Raw genomic sequence first — 20,829 nt, 5'->3', positions numbered from 1 at the left:
ACAGCTGCATCCAACAAGACAAATTATTCAAGAAGCAGACTGTTGATCGCTGCACCTATCAGGACACAGACTTGCCTGCACGTACACAGGGCTGAAAGCAGGGCAAGGAGTTAAGTGCAGGGACACATTTCTGCTGCTCAGTGCCTATTTGCTACCTCAGCATGGCTGTTCACTCCAAATCCCTGACCTGGAGCACTTCGCAGTCCCCTGCATATGCATTTCCTTTGCTATCCAGCTGCTGCTGTGACCCAGTTCCACAATAGCCATCTTTTCAAACACTTTCAGAAAGGAACAGTCAAGGTGAGACTGCACAGGGACCATTCTCACCTTGTCACAGCACATGAGCACAGGAAAGCCTCGGTCCACCCTTCTACCTGAGATGCAGCATCTCAGAATGCTGTCCTTACAGTTTAAGATGAAATAACCTGGTGCTGCCAATGAAGAGACACTCTCACCCTCTTCCTATCTTTGGCTATGCACTCCCAGCAGCATCAGCAGAGCAATGTTTCCAGACTGAGGAGCTGTAAAACACAATACACTGATTCAAATTAACAGAGTTCATCTTTTCTCATACAAGAACCCCGAGGTGACAGATTAGCCGTTAAATACAGCTTCTAAGTCAGGAGATATTCAACACCATAGGGAAGCTCCCTCTTGGCCAGCTCAACAAACAGCCAAGCTGCATCCGTTTTCCCAGAGGCACTCTTTCAAGCAGCTTAATAATAACAGAACTGGCAGCATTCAAAACGCTATGATTATTATTTTTTTCTTTCCCCAAAACCAAAATATTGCACAGAGTCCTGCACAGGCCTTAAGGTACACAGGGGTCCCCTGACCGTGCTGGTGAGCAACACACATTCCTCATTGCACAGAGCAAACTGCTGGGCTACTCAGGGCACAGCTAAATCTCCCAGCACAACGCAACCCCAGGGAGAACTGACCCAGCAACCCCAATTAACTCTGGCAGACAGGCCACCACCACCAGGAGCACTCGGTGCAATCGGGAATTGAACAGAAATGCTTTTTCTGGATATCCAGAGAGTCAAACTGTTCTCTTCTGGTGCTGCTAAATTAAAACAACAACAAAAAAGGACATTTATACATGGAGATTGCTGAACAAGATGGGCCATGGCTCAGGGCCATCTAGACAGAGGTTCAGATGATGTTAATGTCTTACAGCTAGGGAAAAGGCATCCATGGAGATGTGCAGAACTCAGACTCTCCGTGCAGAAAAGAAACTCACCGGCTGCAGGGACTTCTCATACAGCACACAGAAGGAATCGTTCATGCACACAGACACAGGAAGGCTGCCTGCCCTCCAATGCAGTATTCCTCCCAAAGCTTTATTCTGTGGCCATTAGCTCCAAGGGTGCTCCAAGGGAGGCACTCCTCAGCCACCCCGTAGCCTGCATGAGCAGAGTCTGTCACCTTTGGCTTCTCATGGACTGGCTCCAGCATCTCTTCTCCAGCAAGACAGATATCGATGCTCTGTGTGCTCTCTGGGGTGATCAGCGAAATGAGTGCAGAGCTTGACATTAAAGCACTGCTTGGGAGCAATCTGTTGATTACATCTGCTGGAGGACACCAATGACTAACACTTCAGGGGGTGAGTAATACAACTCAGGAAGATAAATTCATCACTGTGTACTTAATAAAACGTTCCACATAACAGCATCCACTGGGAACTCAAAGTGGCTCACATGCTGGCCAATTGGGTAGAGATATTCCCAGAGGTGCTGGCATAAGCACCAGAACACAGCAGTGGAGTACCAGGTTGGCACTAGGTGTGCATGTGCAGCAGGCTCCAGCTGTGCTAGTAAGGATTACTGCTTGGTGGCAGGGTGAAAGGAGACTACAGCTTCATATCAGTGGGGTTCTGCATCAGCAAACAAAGAAAATCAATGCTTTGTATATCTGACAAAGACAAATTTTACAGTGGGGGATGCTTACACCTTCAATTATGCAATTTATCACTTTAATAGAAAGCAGATTCTTCTGCCACTGAGCTGAGGCACAGAAGGGAGTTCAGAAAAGGGTTTCAAATTCTCTCTTTTTCCTGGGAGCAACAGTCGGGTTTTTCAGCTGAATAAGGTAAAGAATCTGATGTTAAGCAGATGTGCATCACAGAATGATAACTAATAATGATCCGATGACTGCGAGGTGTGTTTCTAAGATATTTCACCCATGCCAGAAAATAATCATTTCCCAATTATGTTACATTTAAACAATTCTTTTGTTTAAATGGTGAAGATGTTCTGCCTGGTAGCCCTAACCCCCAAAAAGAGACACCAAACAGCACCTGATCAGAGACTGAACTTTCAAAGCAGAAGAGTGAAACAAGTGTTGTGCACAAAGTATTTGTGACATCGAGAGCCTGACTGCAGCACCTACCAGCTCACCTGTTATGGCAGGGGCTCCATGGAGCCCAGTTTGGCTGTAAAGGCAACTGTTGACCCCTGAAAGTTTACAAGTTCAGGAACGTGAGCATACACCTCTATTCGCAGCTAATAACAGCCTGCAGGGACATGAAGCCTTAACCCATCCCCATTTTATCTGTTTACATCATCCCTGACAAGCCAGGCTGGATCCTGAAGCAGAGAGGCATCAAGAGACAATGGGACCATAGCCAGCTGAGGACAGAGATGGGTGTGCACTGATCTAGCCTGGACACGAAGCTGACAGCTAACAGAAATGTTTTCTGTGTAGGATGCACTAAGGTTGGCTAACAGTAACAGTAACACTGCGTAAGGATGCAAGCACACACATTCTGTTTGTTTTACAAATACAGACTGGCTGACTGCTGTGCTCACAGGCAGGACAGTAACCTAACAGGAAATTTGGGACACACCAGTGGCTGTAAATTGCATTGATATTTCTATTAAGCTCCCGCTTCTATTAAGCTCCTTTACCAATTACTCAGAACTCATCAACATTCCACAGGTAGTCCTGGGGACAGGTGTTATGTGCACCACTGCAAATTTCACACTCAAACACAGTCAATGCCCCCTAACATTCAAAGCCACCCATCCCTCCTCCTTCAAAGGCAAAGGCCTAATTGTCAGTACCAATCCAGCATTCTTTGTGCAGCATGCTTTTGAAAACAATGAGGAAGCAGCAGGCAATATTCTCCTCCTGTACACTATCTGTACACAGAAAGGAACATCTTTGCTGTGGTAATTATTTCCTGAAAACAAAACAAAAAGAAACTGGAATCAATAGCTCAGTCGAAATCAATTTCTTTGTAGAATGTTTCAGTCTTTCACATGGAAACCACCATTTCCAGAGAGTCTAAAAATCTATTTCATTCCCCATAACTTCAAATCCAAGCACAGCAAACACCAGCAACGAGCAGAAGCAGTGCTGTAGAATCCAGACTTCCCAGCAAGTAACAGCATCATAGGGGAAAACAACAGCAGTCCCTCTCACCTATTTCTACTACAGATGCCAAAAGCAAAGTCACAGCATCTCTGCCATCACTGGATGAAATCACTCAGACATGTGACATGCTGCTGACCCTGGCATCGACCCTGCATGCTCCTCTTCCTGCACAGGAGCCTCCAAGCAAACCTTGTCCTTTGCAAATTGCCTCTGCAAAGCAATCCTTTTAGAGCAGGGCCAATCCTGGCATGATTTCTGCTCACAAAGTTGGATATCATTTTAGAGAGAAGCTCAGTATAGGAAAACTATGGCTGAGGTGAGAATAAGAATCTTCTGAAATCCCCAGAGGCATGGAGCCCCCAGAGGTGCACACCTTACATGAGGTTCCCACACCATTTCTTTTACTGTAACCAGGGTACAGGCCACAGAAGAATGCTAGGTTTTGCAGACACCATGAGAGGCAAATGAAACCAGAAAGCTGACTTTCTCTCAGTTAAAACACACGTACAGTGAGGGTCAAGTAGGGACATTTAAGGAGATCCTCAGGAAGTATTACATTTCCCTTTCGAGTCTGAAAGTGAGACAAAACAAAGCACATGGCTTTGAGTGCCTTCCCAAATATCCTGCACTGGTCAGATTTCCCCACATTCTGCTTAATACCAGCACATTTGAACTGGACAAACCCTTGTGAACCTTGTCAAGCTGAGCTTCTAAAAAGTAAAACAACACAAGAGAAAGGCAATTAATTTATGTTCATACAAATCCAACTGCTCAGTACTTGAGCATTGTGTTGCTCACATCACTGAACTCACCCTCTCACCTAAGCAAGTTTTCCACTCTAAGATGTAATGTAACACCAGTGCCCTCAGATGAACTCATATGGGAAGCATTTTCCCAACAGCTGGTACTCGAGTCTTCCTTGTTGCAGCAAAGAATTTGGTTCTGACATGGAGTGAGAAAGCCATCCTGTAAAAAGCTGTTCTCCAGGGTACGTGGGAATTCACCCCAGATTCCTAACGAAGCAGGGCTGCCAGCTGCAACAAGAGCCTGCAAACAGCAGGGCGAAGGCAAGCACTGCAGTGGAGGGTTTCAAGGCTGGAACCCATCCCTCCATCACAGGTCAGATTCTGAGTCCCAGTGGTTATTCAGTGCCTCTCAAAGAACAGCTGTTTGAAGTAGAAGTATCTGAGGGAACAATAGGAACTGGGAAAAGAGCATGCCTGTGATTCTGTATACTCAACAGAGCCAAACATCTGCGCCAGAAAAAAACTGAACTCGAGTGAATTAACGATGCTGTAAAAAGTATTCAGGAAGACATATAATCATTCTGCAGACCGAATCCAACCTCTCACAAGTTCTCATTAAGCTAAAAATCACTGCATCTGTGGAACCTGAGACTTCAAGGGCAGCAGGGATAAAAATAAACCTGCTGTCCTGTTAGGAAATCTGGAGAACCAATCTGCCCCACTCCCACCTCACTCTGCACTGGCTCTTTAGACCCTTAGCAGCCAGTCCTGCCCCAGCGTGCTCAGCTCTGTCCCTCAGTCTTGTGCAAAGGACATTTACCTTACATAACACATTAAAAAAAACCAATCACAGAAACATCACCACTTAAGCCACAGTGAGTCTGCATGCACTGATGATCAGGCAGGTGCAGTGGGATGCACTGCAAAGCCCCACTCTCCTGCAGCTCAGCCTTCTAGCTGATCTTGGAAGTCCTGCTGGCTCCTTCACCCCTTGGCCACCCATCAGGAAGCCAGGCACGCATCTGGGCTGTACCACTTCCAACAGCAGTGCTGGGACTGAACAGTGGAGGACTGAAGCTGCACTCTTGCTAGCCTGATATCTGCTCAGGCAGCTTTTTCCTCAGTACTAACAAAAATGCACATTGAAACCAGCTTGAGATCAGCAAGAAGGCTTCACCAAGAGGCAATTCTGAAAGAAAACATGGTCCTTTCTTTTTGCAAAAATCCAGTTCATAATTGCAAGGACTTGATCTTTTCTACAGTTTCTAGTTCCTGGAGATAATTTTGCACTTAATTCCCCGGAACCAGTGCTGGTCTTGTAGCTCTCTGGACAGCAGGGAGTGGGAGCACTCTTTTGCTTGAGTGGTTAGCAGCCCAACCAACCATTCTGTTGTTTGTAAATCCTGTGTAAAGTGTCATGGGATTTGGAAAGCTGCTTCTCACGCAGAGGTTGAATCAAAAAACAGCTTGTTTCAATTTCTTGAAAGTACATTCAGGGCTCAGAAGATCCCTTAAAAGACCCGAGAGAAAGATGGAAGGCATAATGGAGAAACAAGAGCTAAGAAGTAATCCCATGCAGTGAAAATGTTTATGTACATGGATATGGCACAGTCACCCACCCATTTTCTTGACGCTCGGCCTTTAGAATAAGGTGCTTTTCCTTTTATTTTTTTTTAAACAAAATATATAAAGACATTTTTGCAATGTTACCACCTCTGCAATACATACATCCAACATTTATCTCTTGCAAAATTTCTCTTCGTAGTTTCACCAGCAATGGTCACATCCTAAACTTGTAATTCCAACACTCTTACTAGCAGTGCCTATATTAATTATTAATAGAGATTAGCAATTAGCAAGGCCAGTTTCAGCCTGTTCCTTACTTCAGGAACTCCAGTCAGATGTGATAAAACTAAAAGGAACAAAGTGTATTATCATCTCAGCCTTCCCCATCCACGCTGCCACTGGCAGCAGACAACTCACTTCTCTGTGGCAGACAACTATGTAATAAATTATTTTGAAGCAGTGGCTTCACTGCAGAAGGGAAAATGAGACAGAAGATAGAGAAGCAAAGGAACGCTTACGTACCTTCTCTGCTGGTTTTTTCTGCACTGCTCTGCCATCAACCACAACATTTTCCTACTGTCACCTCCACCCATTTCTGACATCCTACTCAATGTTTTCATACCCGACAACTTGCTTTCAGCCTGATGACTCTTTCTAGGTTTCATTTGTGAGGTATTTATATCCTGTTCTCATTTTCCAGACTGTTACCAAACGTAACTGCAATGCCAAGATTTTCAGATTCATCCTTCCTAAAAAGTTTGCCAGGGACAGACCACCTTTTCACATGGCTGTGTCCAACACAAATGCCACAGGCAGAGACACTGTGCAACAGAGTGAGGATCACTTCAGGATTTTCAGTGAGAAAGAGAAAAAACCATTGGTCCTAAGGGAAACTGTCTTTTAAAGCAACTGAAAGCTACCTGATTGCAATGGAAAAGAGCTCCTGCTATGAATGATTACCCACTCCAAGCTAAATGCTGCATGGAATAGGAGCTGCACCCAGCCCACTGGTCTGCACCCAAGTGACTAATGAGCAGACATGAGCAGAAGGGGAAACAGAAGGGTTCTCCTGGCAACAGTTAAGATACCGCTCAGAAAGAGCAGGCGGACAGGAAAAATTCTGCTGCACCATGCAGCATTGGACAGCCCAGGTGTCTGTCTGTTCTCCCAAGGACAGAATGCTACAGAAATCACAAGTGAGATCTGCACGCACATGTCAGCTTACCAAGAAAGCGTTCACCTCACTGCACAATTTCTCAGATTCCCTTATAAACTCTCAACAAGTGTGAGGAAAATGGCATGCCTTAGCAATGTTTCCTTCACATTAACCACAGGCTGTGCCTAGAAAGTGGAATATAGGGTAGGAATGGAATATAGGGGAGGAATAGCCCAGCCCACCACAATACCTGCAGAAAAGATGGGCTACAGGACTCCAGCCTGTCTTCCATTAGCTGCTATCTTCGAGCATTCCAGGATGGCCTGAACCATGCCAAGCTAACAGAAGGTACAGTATGGTGCACTGCCATGCAACACAAGACAGACAGCTCAGATGCAATTGCAGGGAAAAAATCAGTAATGACAAACAGCCTTCCACCACCCTCTGTGCAATTTCTCTCCTGCTGGCACAGGTAAGGGACAGGCAGATTCATCGCCCCTTCTGGACACAGAAGGACAATGTTTCTGCTTTATTTCCCCACAGCCCTTTTTTAGTGAATTATGATCTTTTGTTCCACACAAATATCAGATGTAGCATGCATAACAAGACAATTTTGGCAACAGTTCACTACAACACACAGCTATAGACACAAGTGCCAGGTAACTATTAGAGCAATCTGAATCAGCTGCAAGTCACCCAAAAATGAATGTGCATGGCAGTATGGAGATCAGTGCTCTTCTGCATGCTACATGCTAGCTAGGCAGCCTTTCTGGGTACTTAGGCTTGGAAGCTGTTACCAGCATTAAGCCAGAAAAAGACTTTTTCCTGAACCCCATCACCAGTTCTTGCCAAACACAAATATCCTCAGCAGTCACAGGTATCTCCTGGAGCCTGGCACGTACCAGGATGCCAGCTGTGCCAACCCTGAAGGGAAAAATCAGATCCCTGTGTGCTCCAAAAACAACACAACTTCCTCTCTCTTGGTGGCCAAGTATCTCTGCAACAGAACCAAGAACACTGATCCACAGCTGGAAAATCAGCTCCCTGTGAAGCCACTCAACTTGCTCCAGAGAAAGCTGCAGTGACAGACCAGGGTAACAGCAGGGCAGCAGGAAAAGGATCTTACAGACATCAAAAGGATGTGGCACAGCAGTCATGTGCTGGGAAGTGCCAGCTGCCCACAGCCCAGCTGGAGAGGTAAAGCAACAGCACTACAGCGAGGAAAAGCTGTGCTTACTACTGAGCATGAGCTGTGTTCCAGCTTTGCCTCAGTGCCAGGCTGCAGCAGTGCAAAGCTGGAGGATGTCCACACAGCTGCTCTATGACTCTGTGCTCCTGACAAGGTAACCAGCAGGAGAACCTGGCCCCAGGACTAATCAGCTGCACATGTTCTGCTGAGCTCACCCAACACTGACATGCCCTATGATGTTTTGTCTAGGGAAGAACAGTTGCACAGATCCACGCTTCCAGCCAAACGTACAGCACAACTGCAAGCACAGGACCCCTGCAACTGAAGCACAAGGAGTTGTAACTTCAATCTCTGCCAGCTGCCCTCCCTGTGGCTGCCAGTATAGAAACCATCCTGGAGCAGGAAGGAACGTGGATGGGCAGCTGGGGAGGCATCCCACATCTCAGGCAAGCTCTCACACCACTCGATCAGAAAGAAGTCCAGCTGGGGAAGCACACCTTGCTCACACATGAGACAGAGCTGATACACTCTGAAACATTTGTTGGAACGTTCAGCTCACAGCAGCAAAGTGAAGCAGTTTGTGGCACAGCAGAAGCACAGCCCTTGCACAACATTCCCAGAGCAGGGCAGATAGAGAACTGTGGGCAAGGCACAGAGCCACAGGAGCTCCCACAGCTGTACTTCAGGAAGAATGAAGGACAGTTTCTCCTATGGACAGTTATGTCATTTGTAACTCACACTGTGTTCCAGTCTTCTTCCTTATCTAACTCAGCAGAGCACATATTTCTAAAATGATGAGAAAAGAACATGGAAGAAATATATTCTTCAACTCCGTAGCATAATACACACATGCTGTTCAGACAAAAGATTAAATACTTACAGCTTTACTATTTAGTAAAGATGTGGCTTCTACAGACAGAGCATGACAGGAAGGACACCTGGAAAACATTTTGCTCCCTTCAGGAAGAGACAGAAAATCCTGGCTTTACATACTTTACAGATTTCAGTAGAAAGAAGTGATCTATCTTTCCTACTCCATCTCCTTCTGGAAATAAGAAAGTGAAATCTGATCTTTGACTCTCACAGCCTGACAGTAAGTAGCTGTAGTTTACAAAATGTAGGAAGCTTTATGGTGAGTTTCATTGCTGGCTCGGACACGCTTTAAAGGGGACTGGGAAAATCTACTACAATTTCAAACCTACCTAACCACCAGCATCTGGGCTGCACACAAAGGATGTTCAGACAGTTGCACAATCTACAAATTCCCAACTGAATGCAGGCAGACTATGTCTGTCACACCAATCATCTTTCAGTAAAGCTCCTCCTCCAGAGCTTAACACATCCCTATTGCACGGCAGCCTGTAATTGCTGACAGCTTTCTATCATAACAATCATCTAACGCCAGCAAAGGCCTCTCATCTCAGCCCTCTCAATGTAGTAGGAAGCACCTCCTCGTTTCATTTTTCGGACTGTCTGGGAAGACTCAAACAGCATCAGTGAAGGACAAAGCTGGGCGTCCCACCATACACTGCTCAAGCTCTTCAGATATTCTCTCAAAGAAAAGTAGTATTTTAAGAACTCCTTCCAGTGAATTGGAAGCACTTAATTTGAAAGGTTCTGTCAGTAACAGATGGACAGAAAGGATTGCTCTGAAGGGCACAAATCCCCTCGAGGCAATGAATGCTTTCTGGAGTCCGCTGTACAGCCATAGCTGTGTGTATTAACACACTTTTTAAATGTCGAAGCGATCCAAGGTCTCTCAAGCAATGATTCATTGATGTTTTATGCTGTTCCGAGGCACACTACAAAGCAAACAGCTTCTGCAGCGAGAGCCACAGCCCAACAGTTTGACTTCCAACACCATCGCTCTCTCTCTTCAGTTCTTAAAATCACACAAACCTTCACTGCACTCAAGCTCTCCCCTCCAGTAGACTGCAGGGTCCCCACAATTCCACACCATTTAGAAACAGCCATGGAAGCACATGGCTGGTGACAGGAGGGCAGTCCTTCCAGAAACAGCTTCCCTCGAGGGGAGGTGGGGGAAACCTTCAAAACCTCTCTCCTGATCGGCCTGCTCAGCTCACAACACACCGCACAGGAGCTGCCAGCACGCAGCAGCTTGTTGGCAACACTGCGCTTCCCAAAAGCTCAGCGCTGGCAATGCACTTTCACACAAGCACTAATTTTATTATGGTTAGTTTATGATTTTGCCTCATTGCTCTGCTATTTTTAAATGCAGGGCTGTAATAGAAGGCGTCTGACTGCCCAAGAGAGAACAGAGCCATCGCGCTGTGGAGACTTTGTGGTGTTGGTGGTCTCTGCAGGGCAGAGCTCTCGTACAATGTGAGGGCACAACCAGCCTGAGGCAGGGCTCTGCAGCTCAGCACAAACACCTGGACCCACAGCTCCCTTTCCCCATCAGTTGTTGCCTATCAGTCCTCACAGCTTCCAAAATGTAATCTTCTGAAACAGCAGTTTTCCAAATCATATTACTTGGAGTGAACACAGGTATTGTCATTAGAAACAGCCACTGCAACCCATCGTGAGAGATCACCCGTGGCTGGCTCCAATTCAACTATGCAGAAGCAAGTAATGGCTGTACTGAATTTGGCAATACAAGGAAACTCTGCCTATCTGCTACTAGCTAGAGATGAAGACGAACCTTGGGACAGCAGCTGACACAGTCAGCAAAAGCCAGCAAATTTACTTTTTCCCTCCAATCATTTACATTCTCCTTGTCTAAATCATAACTCATGGTGTGACATCAACACATGCTGCATGGATTACATGATGACTTGCACATGATCATGTTACTCAGTGCTTAAAACAAATTATTTACTTCACAAATACAGTACAGGCACAACAAGCTGTATCTCTGTTACTAAAAATGGCCAGATTTGTACCACGAGATAACTGACATGCATTAGCTACCTTATAAATCCCATCAGTGGTAAGGCATTACAAATTGCTTTACCACGAGGTAGCAAAATGAACTCTGAGCTTCCTACTGCCTTTGCAAGGAAGCAGGCAAGAGCACAAACCTAAATTTTGTGTGAAAACCAACACCTGCACAGTCAGACTCAGAACTCACCACCAGCAGAGCCCAATGCTCAGGAAGCAGGTTAATGAGTCCGAAGAAAGAATCTACTTCTACATGGTGTGATTTGAAGGGCACGGCTTCTCTGGCATCTTCAGGTGCTTAAATGACAAATGACCCTGTAACACTCCTCCTCATCCCCAGTAACATCTTGCATTGATCAGGTAACAGGCAGTCTAGGAAATGAAACGCACCACCTGCGTTTCCTGGGATATGATCATTTCAACGTCAAGTTCAACCCTAAGTCATGCTAAATAATAGCTTAATCATTTAATTAATTATTTACCTTGCTTTGCAACTCTGCTCCATCCTGCTAACACATACAAAGCAATTTATACAATGACACGGGAATTTGTTACGGCTTATCTTTTACCTGGACCTTAAAACAATTACTGCATCCAATCTTCTGCCCCACAATGTCTCCATGAAGCACCAGCAATTTGCTTTATTCCTTGTGGAGCTGTCTTCAGTTACAGGTACTTCTCCATGCTGTCACAGGTGAAACCTGCTCTGGATATTTAATCTTCAGTGATTTCTGACTCGGTATCCATAGAGCAGAGGTGACCTCATTGCAGCTTCCAGATAGCTTAGACTACAACATTTTACAGTGGTTCCTTTAATAAGGTCACAGCTTTTTTCTGTGCACTGAACAGACAACTAGCTCTGACTTAATGTCTCCAAGCGATACAAAGTCTGCCAACATCTGATTACCTTCACCATTACAACTTTTGATCTTATTTCTAGCCTAAATGCATTCAGCTTCAAGTCTTTCCCTATTGCATCTCTTTTGGTGCAGAAAAATAACTCTTCTGATAGAAGTACTGTACAAATATAACTGCAGGCTTTAGCTGTCTCTGAGGAAAAACTCCCAGCCTGCAAGCTTCTTATGCTCCTCGCAGCCAGCTTCTGTGACATGTAAAGACGATGAGCTGAAACAGCATAACCCTGGTCTTCCCTCTTAATACAATCTGTCACTCTTCCTCCCACACAAAGACTACCTTGGCTGCTGGTTTAGGGTATCTCTCAGTGTAAAACTCCCTGCCCTTTCATGCGTGCTGTGTAAAAACTGGAAAAAAGGGCAACAGCCCAATCTGCCAGTATGTATTTTCCTTGGCACATTAATGAACAGACAATGTGCACTGACATTTTTATAATACAAAGTATGAAATATGTCACAGGAATGCAAGACTATTGCTGGTGCAGGATACAGCTTTATCTCTTTACCCACGCATGTTCCAGCAGCAAGGAAACAGAGTCAACATTCCATTCCACAACAGAGGGTTGGCTTAGAAAGCACATCTTTTTGTCCTTATTCAGGAGTTCTAGCCCCTGCATCAAACTCTGTGCCATCATTTCAGGACAGAAATGGTTAAACTAGAACAGCCTGCAGCTGGCTCTGAACAAGAAAAAGAAAAGCCTATGCCTAGGGGCCCCACCAGCCTAACAGTGTTGCATTTCCATCACTGCACACAGGTCTTACTTGGAGCTAATGCCAATGGATCTGCCCAAAGATGTGCTCCATAAGACACACAAACACAGAGCTGCTGGCCATCAGTCCTGGTGGCTCTTCAGTGTTCAAATGAGCTGTGCTCACTTAGGAAGGTATGGTCAAACTTTATGCTATTTACCTGGGGCTGTAAAGGAACAGCCCATCAGTATCCATGCTGCCAAGTGGCATGGCTGAAATGTGGACAGCCGCATGCACAGCAGCTTTGCTTCAGCCAGTACAGGGGAGAACACTGTAAGAGCAGCAGCACAGACTTCACTGGGATTCTTAAGTACAATCCCAGAGTCTGCAGCAGGCCAAGACAGCCCACGCTGAAATCTGCCCCGTTTCATCTTCACAGACAAACGACAGACCTTAGCTTCAGCTGGGATGGAGTTGTTTTCTTTGGAGTACCTGGCATGATGCTGTGTTTCTGCTTCTAGGGGAAAGCCAATGTTGATAACGCACTGATGTTTATAGCTGCTGCCAGGCTGCACTGCACAGAAACAAGGTTGTTCTCAGCAAGGAGCCCAAGGAGATGGGAGGGAACAGAACTAGGACAGCTGACCCAAACTGGCCAAAGCGATATTCCATATCATATGGCATCATGCAGGAGAAGTTTTGAAGGGGGTGGGGGTTATTCCTCTTCTCTTCTGCTGCTCATGGGGCCAGCTGGGCACTGGTCAGAGGGTGGTGAGCAATTGCTTGTGCACTTGTTATACACACACATATACATACATACATGTATAGTGATAACTATTATCCTTTTCTTTATCTTAGAAAATAGTTTGATCTCAACCTATGAGTTCTGCTTTTTTTTTTTTCTTCTTTTTTTTTTAAATTCTTGTCCCCATTCCACAGGGAAGGGGGGGAATGAGTGAACGACTGCACGGTGCTGGGCCACCTGCCAGGTTAAATCACAACTACCAAACTGTGCTGTAATTTCCATAACCTGCTCAGGAGTTCAACTCCTGCATTCACCATCAGAAGAGAGGCAACTGTCGTTCTACGTGCTCCTGCCGACCTTCCTTTTTCTTCTACCTGCTGCCATCCTTGTAGCACGGTATCCCACTGACCACAATACTGGATCATCTGTTCAACAGGAACTCAAAGAACACATGGAGAGAAAGACCAGGTCCCTTAACAGTTCCAGGTTCCTGACTTAACTACACTCTTCTATGTGCTATTCTAACTCTCTCTCTCAAAATAAAGATCTCAAAGAACTAGCTTATCTGAGTTTCTTGATCAGCCACTGCGGGTCAACAAAAAATGACACAGTGAAGTGACACTCTGGAGATGGCTACTTCATAGTGTCCATTACAGTATTACCAAAAACTGGTCTTTTTACTCAACAGCACAGACCAAGATATCAATATCCCAAGGTCTCTCTTGAAGACACTGCAGGTATGTCAAATCCTAGATATTTTTGCTCCATTCTCTCTGTGTGCAGAAGTATCAGAAGCCAGCCTGAACTTTTCTTCCACGCTGTGGCTGTAAAGAAAGGATGTCATATCTGGACACAGGGATTGTGCTTGGGATGACACGGTGCTCGTTAAAGGAGCTGTGCTGACTCCCTGTGCCAGGGAGAAAAAACCCTAAATCTTCAGTCCATCTGAGCAGCTGAGATGATTCCCCAGCCAGGTGACAAAGCTGCCCTTCTGAAGGCCTGTGCGGAGGAGGAGCCACCTGAATGTTGCAGCCAGAACCTCTGCAAATTCCTCCTGAGTTTATGGGCTACTTGACCCAGCAGAAGCCTCTGGTACAGCCATTTGCTTCAGCAGCCTCGGAACCCAACGCTCCCTCTGAGGACAGCAGCCTCACATACAAAGGAGCATTTTTTACCTTTTAAGCCAATTCTCTGGACAATTGGAGGTAAAACAATTACCTCATTTCAGTTGCACACCAAATTCCCTTCTGGTGGAATTCACATCAGCACTACTGCAACTTTATAGTATTTGCATTATAAAAATGTCTGCAAAGGAGGCCAAGAAAAACAGCTTTCTGTTCAGAGGAAGCTCTGTGGTCAAAATGATGTCATAAGAAAGCGCCAAATTAATTTCCTGTGGTTACATCCTTACAGGAAATCCAAGAAGCTCAGCTTTCTTTCTAAACCAAGCAGTCATTTGTTGTCAATAACTGTTAATTACGTGCCCAGATGTGTCAGTTTATAAACTAAGAGCTATCATGATTAGACTTCATTATCTGGATTCCTCCCAGATCGACTGTTGGGATCTGTTTAGATCAGCAGCCTGAAGTCAGCAGAACAGATCAGCACGTGCTTCCCTGGGCCATTTCAGGGGCTCGGTGCAGGCAGGCTGCTGTGCTCTCAGCAATTCCCGGCAGCTTCCTGCAATTTCCTTCCTCAGCCTCCCCCCCTGCACTGGGGGAGGGGTGCCTGCTGCCTAGAGAAACAGCACGGCGTAGGAACAGCTACACAGATTTGACTCTTAGCAAGAACAGGGATTCCTAACCGAGAAAAATAGAAAAACAACGATGAGCAACAGCTCCTCTGCCTTGCACGAATAGTAATAGGAAAATCAGGAGCGATTCATGAGGTCTTCCAGCTGGTAAAGTAACCACAAAAATGCCTAGCAGGTTCCTCCCCCAGCCACAGTCCTTTCAGAAACTACAGAAAGATGCAGCATGTCAAAGTTCACTTGCTATTTAAATTGTAAAATAAAACTTCAGCAAGCACTGAACTACTTGAAATAGATTTTCTCAATAAGTCCTCAATGGGAAACCTGTTCCCCAGTTTTCTGTCTCCCCAAAACCACTCACATACAGTGAGCACTCACACCTGCCCTGCTGCTGCCAGCCTCTCCTCCTGTGCCACACAACCCACACGCTCTCTGCTTTCCCACTCACAGCAGAGGGGAACCCACTGGAGGAGGAAAAGAAATCTTTTGTTTCTGTAATCTGCACTGAAATTATGGCTCTGTCCTTATAGTGACCCTTCAGTGGAAATCTCTTGGGACAGACTCTTCAGTCCATGCTTTCTGGACTGGCAGGAAGCCCAGCAAAACACTTGGAGAGTTGAATGGTAAACGGTAAAGACAAATCAGATTCAGTCCAAACAACACCTACACTTTACACAACACTGTATTTTAAGGTTTGCATGGATTATTTTTCTTTTCAGTACTTTATAAACAAACCACATTTTAGGCAGACTGTGAATTTTTAGGGCAGGGACCCAGCTCGTTACTTGCCTGGAGAAGACACAACACAAGATGCATCCTGACAGAGTTCAAATCGGCAGCATATACACCTCATGGAAGTGAGAGCTGATGACACCCAGTGCTCAACAGCAGAGATGTTGTATTGATGCCTACTCAGGAGGTCTTTACTGGGAGACTATGGGCAGTGGGCAGGAAGAGAGGCAGAATGACTTGCTCAGTCAGTGGATTGTTTCCTCGAGTAAAAGGAGGGGCAGACAAGTGCCAACCAAACCACATGCCACCTGAACACAGATACTGTATCTAACAGAACATGCCCTTTCCATTACAAAAAGTGAGAGGCTGGGAAAAGAAATTACAGAGCTTAAAAATTCTCTCAATAGCAAAGCAGACAGATAAGGCTTTAAGACACGATGGCATCTTTTTCAGAAAACCATGCAGCTCCGATCCAAACTATGGTTTATTAAATAATCTTCCTACCTCTCTGTCCTTGAGTTTCATGGCAAGCACCAGCTGATGTCTGTGGTTTGTGAGGGCCTCCCGATAATTTCCTTTGGAGAAGAATGCGGAGCCCAGATTCCCATGAGCTCGGCATTCTCCCGTCTGGTCACCTGAGTCACAACAAAACAAAGGTCAGCTAACAAGGAGTCACCAGAAGAGTCCAGCAGAAAGACCAGAACACACTGCAGTGAAACTCCAATGTGAGAGCCAAGATCAGAACAAATTTACCCTCATTTTCACTGCACAGCCAAACCTCATCCTCTTCCCTGGCCTTCGAAACTTCTACAGTAACCCTCAATCTACTTTTAGAATGATGTTGATTTTCTCTTTGGCCTAACACCTGGCAGCTCCCAATCTTCCATGTTTATTCCTTGTTCAACATCAGCAATCTCTTTGTGGAAACAAATGAGTGGTTTAGGCTTAAAGGAAATAACGAGCATGCCAGCTTTCTCCAGAAAACAATTCTGCAGCTCAGCTCAGAAACAAAGTACCTTTATTGCTGCGTTCTGAGCCTCAGAAATTCAGACTAACTGCCTTTTTCTATCTAATTTTTGGGAAAAAAAAAGGAGGAAAAAAAGACTGCTTTACTTAAGGCTCATTTTAGGCTTTGAGCACTTCTCCACAGAAGGTAAGACCTATCGCCATGCACAGGACAGTAGAGAACCCTGTAAAACTTTAGCATGTTCAGTGATCATCCACACCTGAGTGTTATACAGAGATGCTGACCATTCACACGACTATCAATTTGTTCCATCTGCACCAATCCAGCACTCAAATGACCGAGATGAGGACTCTACCTAAAGTCTTGGCTACGTCCAAGTCCTGCTGCATGTATCCGGTGCTCTTCTCTGTGTTCCCAAGGGACCAGTAAGCACTGCTCAGTGCAGAGAACACCGATCCCCGCAGCTTTAGGCTGCAAGTGCCAATCTTCAGGGCAGCTTCCAGTACAACCACAGAGGCCCCGTGATGGCCTGCAGTCAGAAGTTCCTGGCCAATCACAGACACCACAACAAAGGGGCTCTTGTCCAGCTTCATCTTCTGCAATTGTTGATAGGTTGGCTCCAGGGACTCTAAAATACAAGAAGGGAAGAAGAGTTACTCAAAAAACTAAGTTATTTGCATCCAGAAATCAGCCTAACACTTCACCCTCATTTCTGTTAACCAAATGACACAATGAGTTCAGAGCCAAACTGCTCAAATCAAACTAAAATTTATTGCAGGAATTCAGGGCTCAAATACATCATCTAATAGCCAGTACAAGCAAAACGAGACAGGTCAGATCAAAAAGCACTTCAAGAAGACAGCACAAGAACTCAGATCAGTCTCATCCTACAATATGAAAGCTGGTCTAATGGCAGAAAGAATACAGAGAACACCTGAGGTTTCATAGGAGATTAGAAATGGGCTGTTCAGATCTGTTCAGATACCACAGCTCACAACATGCACTAACAGAGGTGACCAAAGGGACACCTGCAGAACAACAGCACCACACCTGACAGACTAGTGCAAATGGGTCTAACTGCTTTATTAAACATCGTGGCTGCATGTTTCAGGAAGGACATCAGTGTAACAGGACTCCTGTTCCATGTGCTGTGCTGCACCCCACCGATCACATTGAGTTACATTTTCAAAATTTATGACTAAATAAGATTTCTGGATTAGATGATCTCACCTGAATCAACATTACCACAGCAAGCTCAGGAAGCCATTTGCTTCCTGTTTTCATCAGCTCTGCCTCTCTACACTCACTATGCATATTAAGAAAACAACAGATACTTAACACTTGCCTGAAGATGCAAACACTTGCTTGAAGATTGCAACAGATGCAATCCAGATTCTAGGATTAAAAGCAGACGTAAGAGGACAGAAATCCTGTAACGTGCCACCAGCACACAAGATTAACTGTTGCTGATAGAGCCCAGTTAACAGGCACAACACTGCAAGAGCAGGTATAAATTCAACTCCTGAGCTTATAATTCTAGCTAGGTAATGCAGGGAAACATAGGGGAAGAGAGGGAAGAGCTCCTGGTTACTCTGAAGTCAAGTGGAACACGGAGGGCTAGCATGGTAATGGAAGGGCAGACATGGAGGCCATCACATCTCTTGCAGCGAATGGTGAGGGAAGAGACATAACCACAACCACGTGAAAGATGTAGCAACATTGATTCATTGACTGTGCAAGAGAGTTTGAGCTTCCTCTACACACTGTGAAGCTGCGCTTCCTGGATCCCTCAGGGTCTGCACTTAATAATCTTTAGCACATCACTAATACTTATAACTCCTGCCTTCGCAGCTGCTCCTCTTCCTTCTCAGGAAGATTCCACTCACATCAATCTAACCATAGCTCCAAGTAATCATCCAGTGGATTCAAATTTCAAGGGACAGGTTTTACCCTGTAACACCTGAACAGGTGCCCCTCTCAGGCAGCAAGCTCTTGTGAAGGGGGCAGAATGAAACATAACAAATATGTAAGTGCTTGCACACACAATGCCCAGCTGAGTGGGACTAAGACCCTGAATATTCAATACAGTAGTACAGCATACATACACACTCAAATTAAAACTAATACTTTATAAGCAGAGCTAATTTAAAATCTGCCAAAATACTCGGTGGGAAGATAACAACTGGCAAGCAGCAACACCAAGAAGCACAGTAGGGAGCAGCAATATAGATACACAGCTGCACTATGATGGGACAGTAAGATCATCTAGTTAATCTGGAGAATGCTTACACAGAAATACTGTGTCACCTGCATTCTAAGCAGCAGCCACAGTACCTTTGGGTACCAAATGAAATTAGCCTCACATATTAACTGCTATACAGGATGGAGAATACTAAATGAATTCATTTTAAGGGATGGAAAAAAAAAACAAAACACTGTAAAAAAATATAACACTGAAGGGAATATTCTTTCATTTCAGCACTTCTTGACCCCCAAGCCCTGGGGATGCACTGCTGAGGATGGGAATTGTCGCGCTCCCCCTCAGGAAATACAGCCAGCACACAACAACAAAGAGCTTGCAAAAGAAACAGAGCAACAGAGAAATGGAATGAAGAGGATACTCCCACCTTCCTCTAAAACGAGGACAATTACTAAAGAGAAGCAAAGCAGTCTACAGCTAAAACCACCTCAAGCTCCACGTTATGTCAAGGTTCTTCCCAAATACAAGTGAACCAGCAGAACAGATTTTTGCCTCCTGGAACATTGTGTTTTGAAAAACATTATTACAGTGGAAAAGCCGCTTGAACGCTCTTGTGGGCAAACTGTGGCCCTCAGCATTTAAGACCCTCTGTGCCCAATGGCCAAGCATCAGAGCATCGTGGGAAACCGTTTCAAGTGAAAACAAAGCCAGGGCCACAGTAGCACACATCTCTCCATCTGCACTGATCTGCACCAGCACTTACCTCGCATGGGAGACTTCATGGCGGCCTCGACCATGCCGACCAGAAGCTGCAGGCTTTTGGGATCCTGCGCCAGCCCCGACGCAAACGCTGCCAGTGCATCTGCATGGCGACCCAGGTACTGAAGGGCTACGCCCTGTCGGAAGTATGCCTGCAAAAACAGGGAAGAAATGCCAGTCACTTCACTGCTACAAGTCACAAACATCCCATCCGTGGGCCATCTCACGTTGGTGTACGCTGGGCTATGCCATCTCATTAAGGTTTCTTTGGTCATGACAAAGAAATTTACAATCAGAAAAACCCAGCGTCACAGCTTGGTCATTTATTTCCATCATGTGTGAGTACCTCAGCCTTTGTGAGACCTCTGAAGTGCTAAGGGGGGTCAGCACTTGATGTTTACGATGCACAACAGAAGAGAACAGGTTACACTACATTAAAAAGTGCTTTAAGAACTACTCCTTAAGCTTGGCTCCCAGTATTGCGTTCCTGTATAATTACAGGTTGGAGGGGAGCTCAGAGATCCCCCAGTCCTGCCGTGTGCTGGCTGCCCCCAGCTCAGGCTGCCCATCCATGGCCTCGGGCTCCTCCAGGGATGGGGCACCACAGCTCTGGGCAGCACTGCCAGGGCCTCACTGCCCTCTGAGCGAGGAATTGCTTCCTCACATCCAACCTCATTCTCTCTTCTTTTAGTTTGAAGTCACTCCCCCACGTCCTACCACTATCAGACCATGTAAAAAGTCACTCCCTTCCTGACTGCAAGAGCCCTGCAATTACTGGAAGTATCATCTGTCCCCATGTGCACTAGAAACCCGTGCTTACAGTACATTCAGCATACACATGTGGAGGTCTTTTTACTTAAACAGGACAAATATTCAACTAATATCCAAACTGCTATTCTATTAGAACTTGCAGACACTTTCAGAATCCAACCCATGGAGGCAGAGATCAAGGAAAATCAGAAATGACAAGAGAAATTTATAGACATGAATATTTAATCCTTTTTCCATTAGCGAGCGTTGATTGTAGAACCATCTTTAATGAATTCAATGAAAGTAAAATTCTTTTCATTAACCTTTAGTATAAATGTGTTCTTATTGAACCAAACAAGCTACTGTACTGGAAACCAATTCAATGT

At 45.3% G+C, this 20,829-nt stretch overlaps 2 protein-coding genes across 4 annotated transcripts in view; one reads left to right on the top strand and one right to left on the bottom strand.

Annotated features, from left to right (window-relative positions):
- Positions 1 to 20,829, top strand: part of HSCB (HscB mitochondrial iron-sulfur cluster cochaperone) — a 169,224-nt gene that overhangs the window by 62,733 nt on the left and 85,662 nt on the right. The window lies entirely within an intron of this gene.
- TTC28 (tetratricopeptide repeat domain 28) overlaps positions 1 to 20,829 on the bottom strand; it is a 125,993-nt gene that overhangs the window by 37,275 nt on the left and 67,889 nt on the right. For all 3 annotated transcript variants that reach the window (XM_052689454.1, XM_052689455.1, XM_052689456.1), the window contains 3 exons: positions 19,698 to 19,845; positions 17,090 to 17,362; positions 16,272 to 16,402 (listed from right to left, as the gene is read on the bottom strand). In XM_052689454.1, coding sequence (XP_052545414.1) covers positions 16,272 to 16,402; positions 17,090 to 17,362; positions 19,698 to 19,845 — 552 coding nt within the window. The remainder of the gene's footprint in view (positions 1 to 16,271; positions 16,403 to 17,089; positions 17,363 to 19,697; positions 19,846 to 20,829) is intronic.

The sequence above is a fragment of the Tympanuchus pallidicinctus genome, unplaced genomic scaffold (genome assembly GCF_026119805.1).
Source record: "Tympanuchus pallidicinctus isolate F22 unplaced genomic scaffold, pur_lepc_1.0 scaffold25, whole genome shotgun sequence".
NCBI classification, from domain to species: Eukaryota; Metazoa; Chordata; class Aves; order Galliformes; family Phasianidae; genus Tympanuchus; species Tympanuchus pallidicinctus.
The sequence above is the reverse complement of the archived record's forward strand: the minus strand, read 5'-3'. Positions and strand labels throughout refer to the sequence as shown.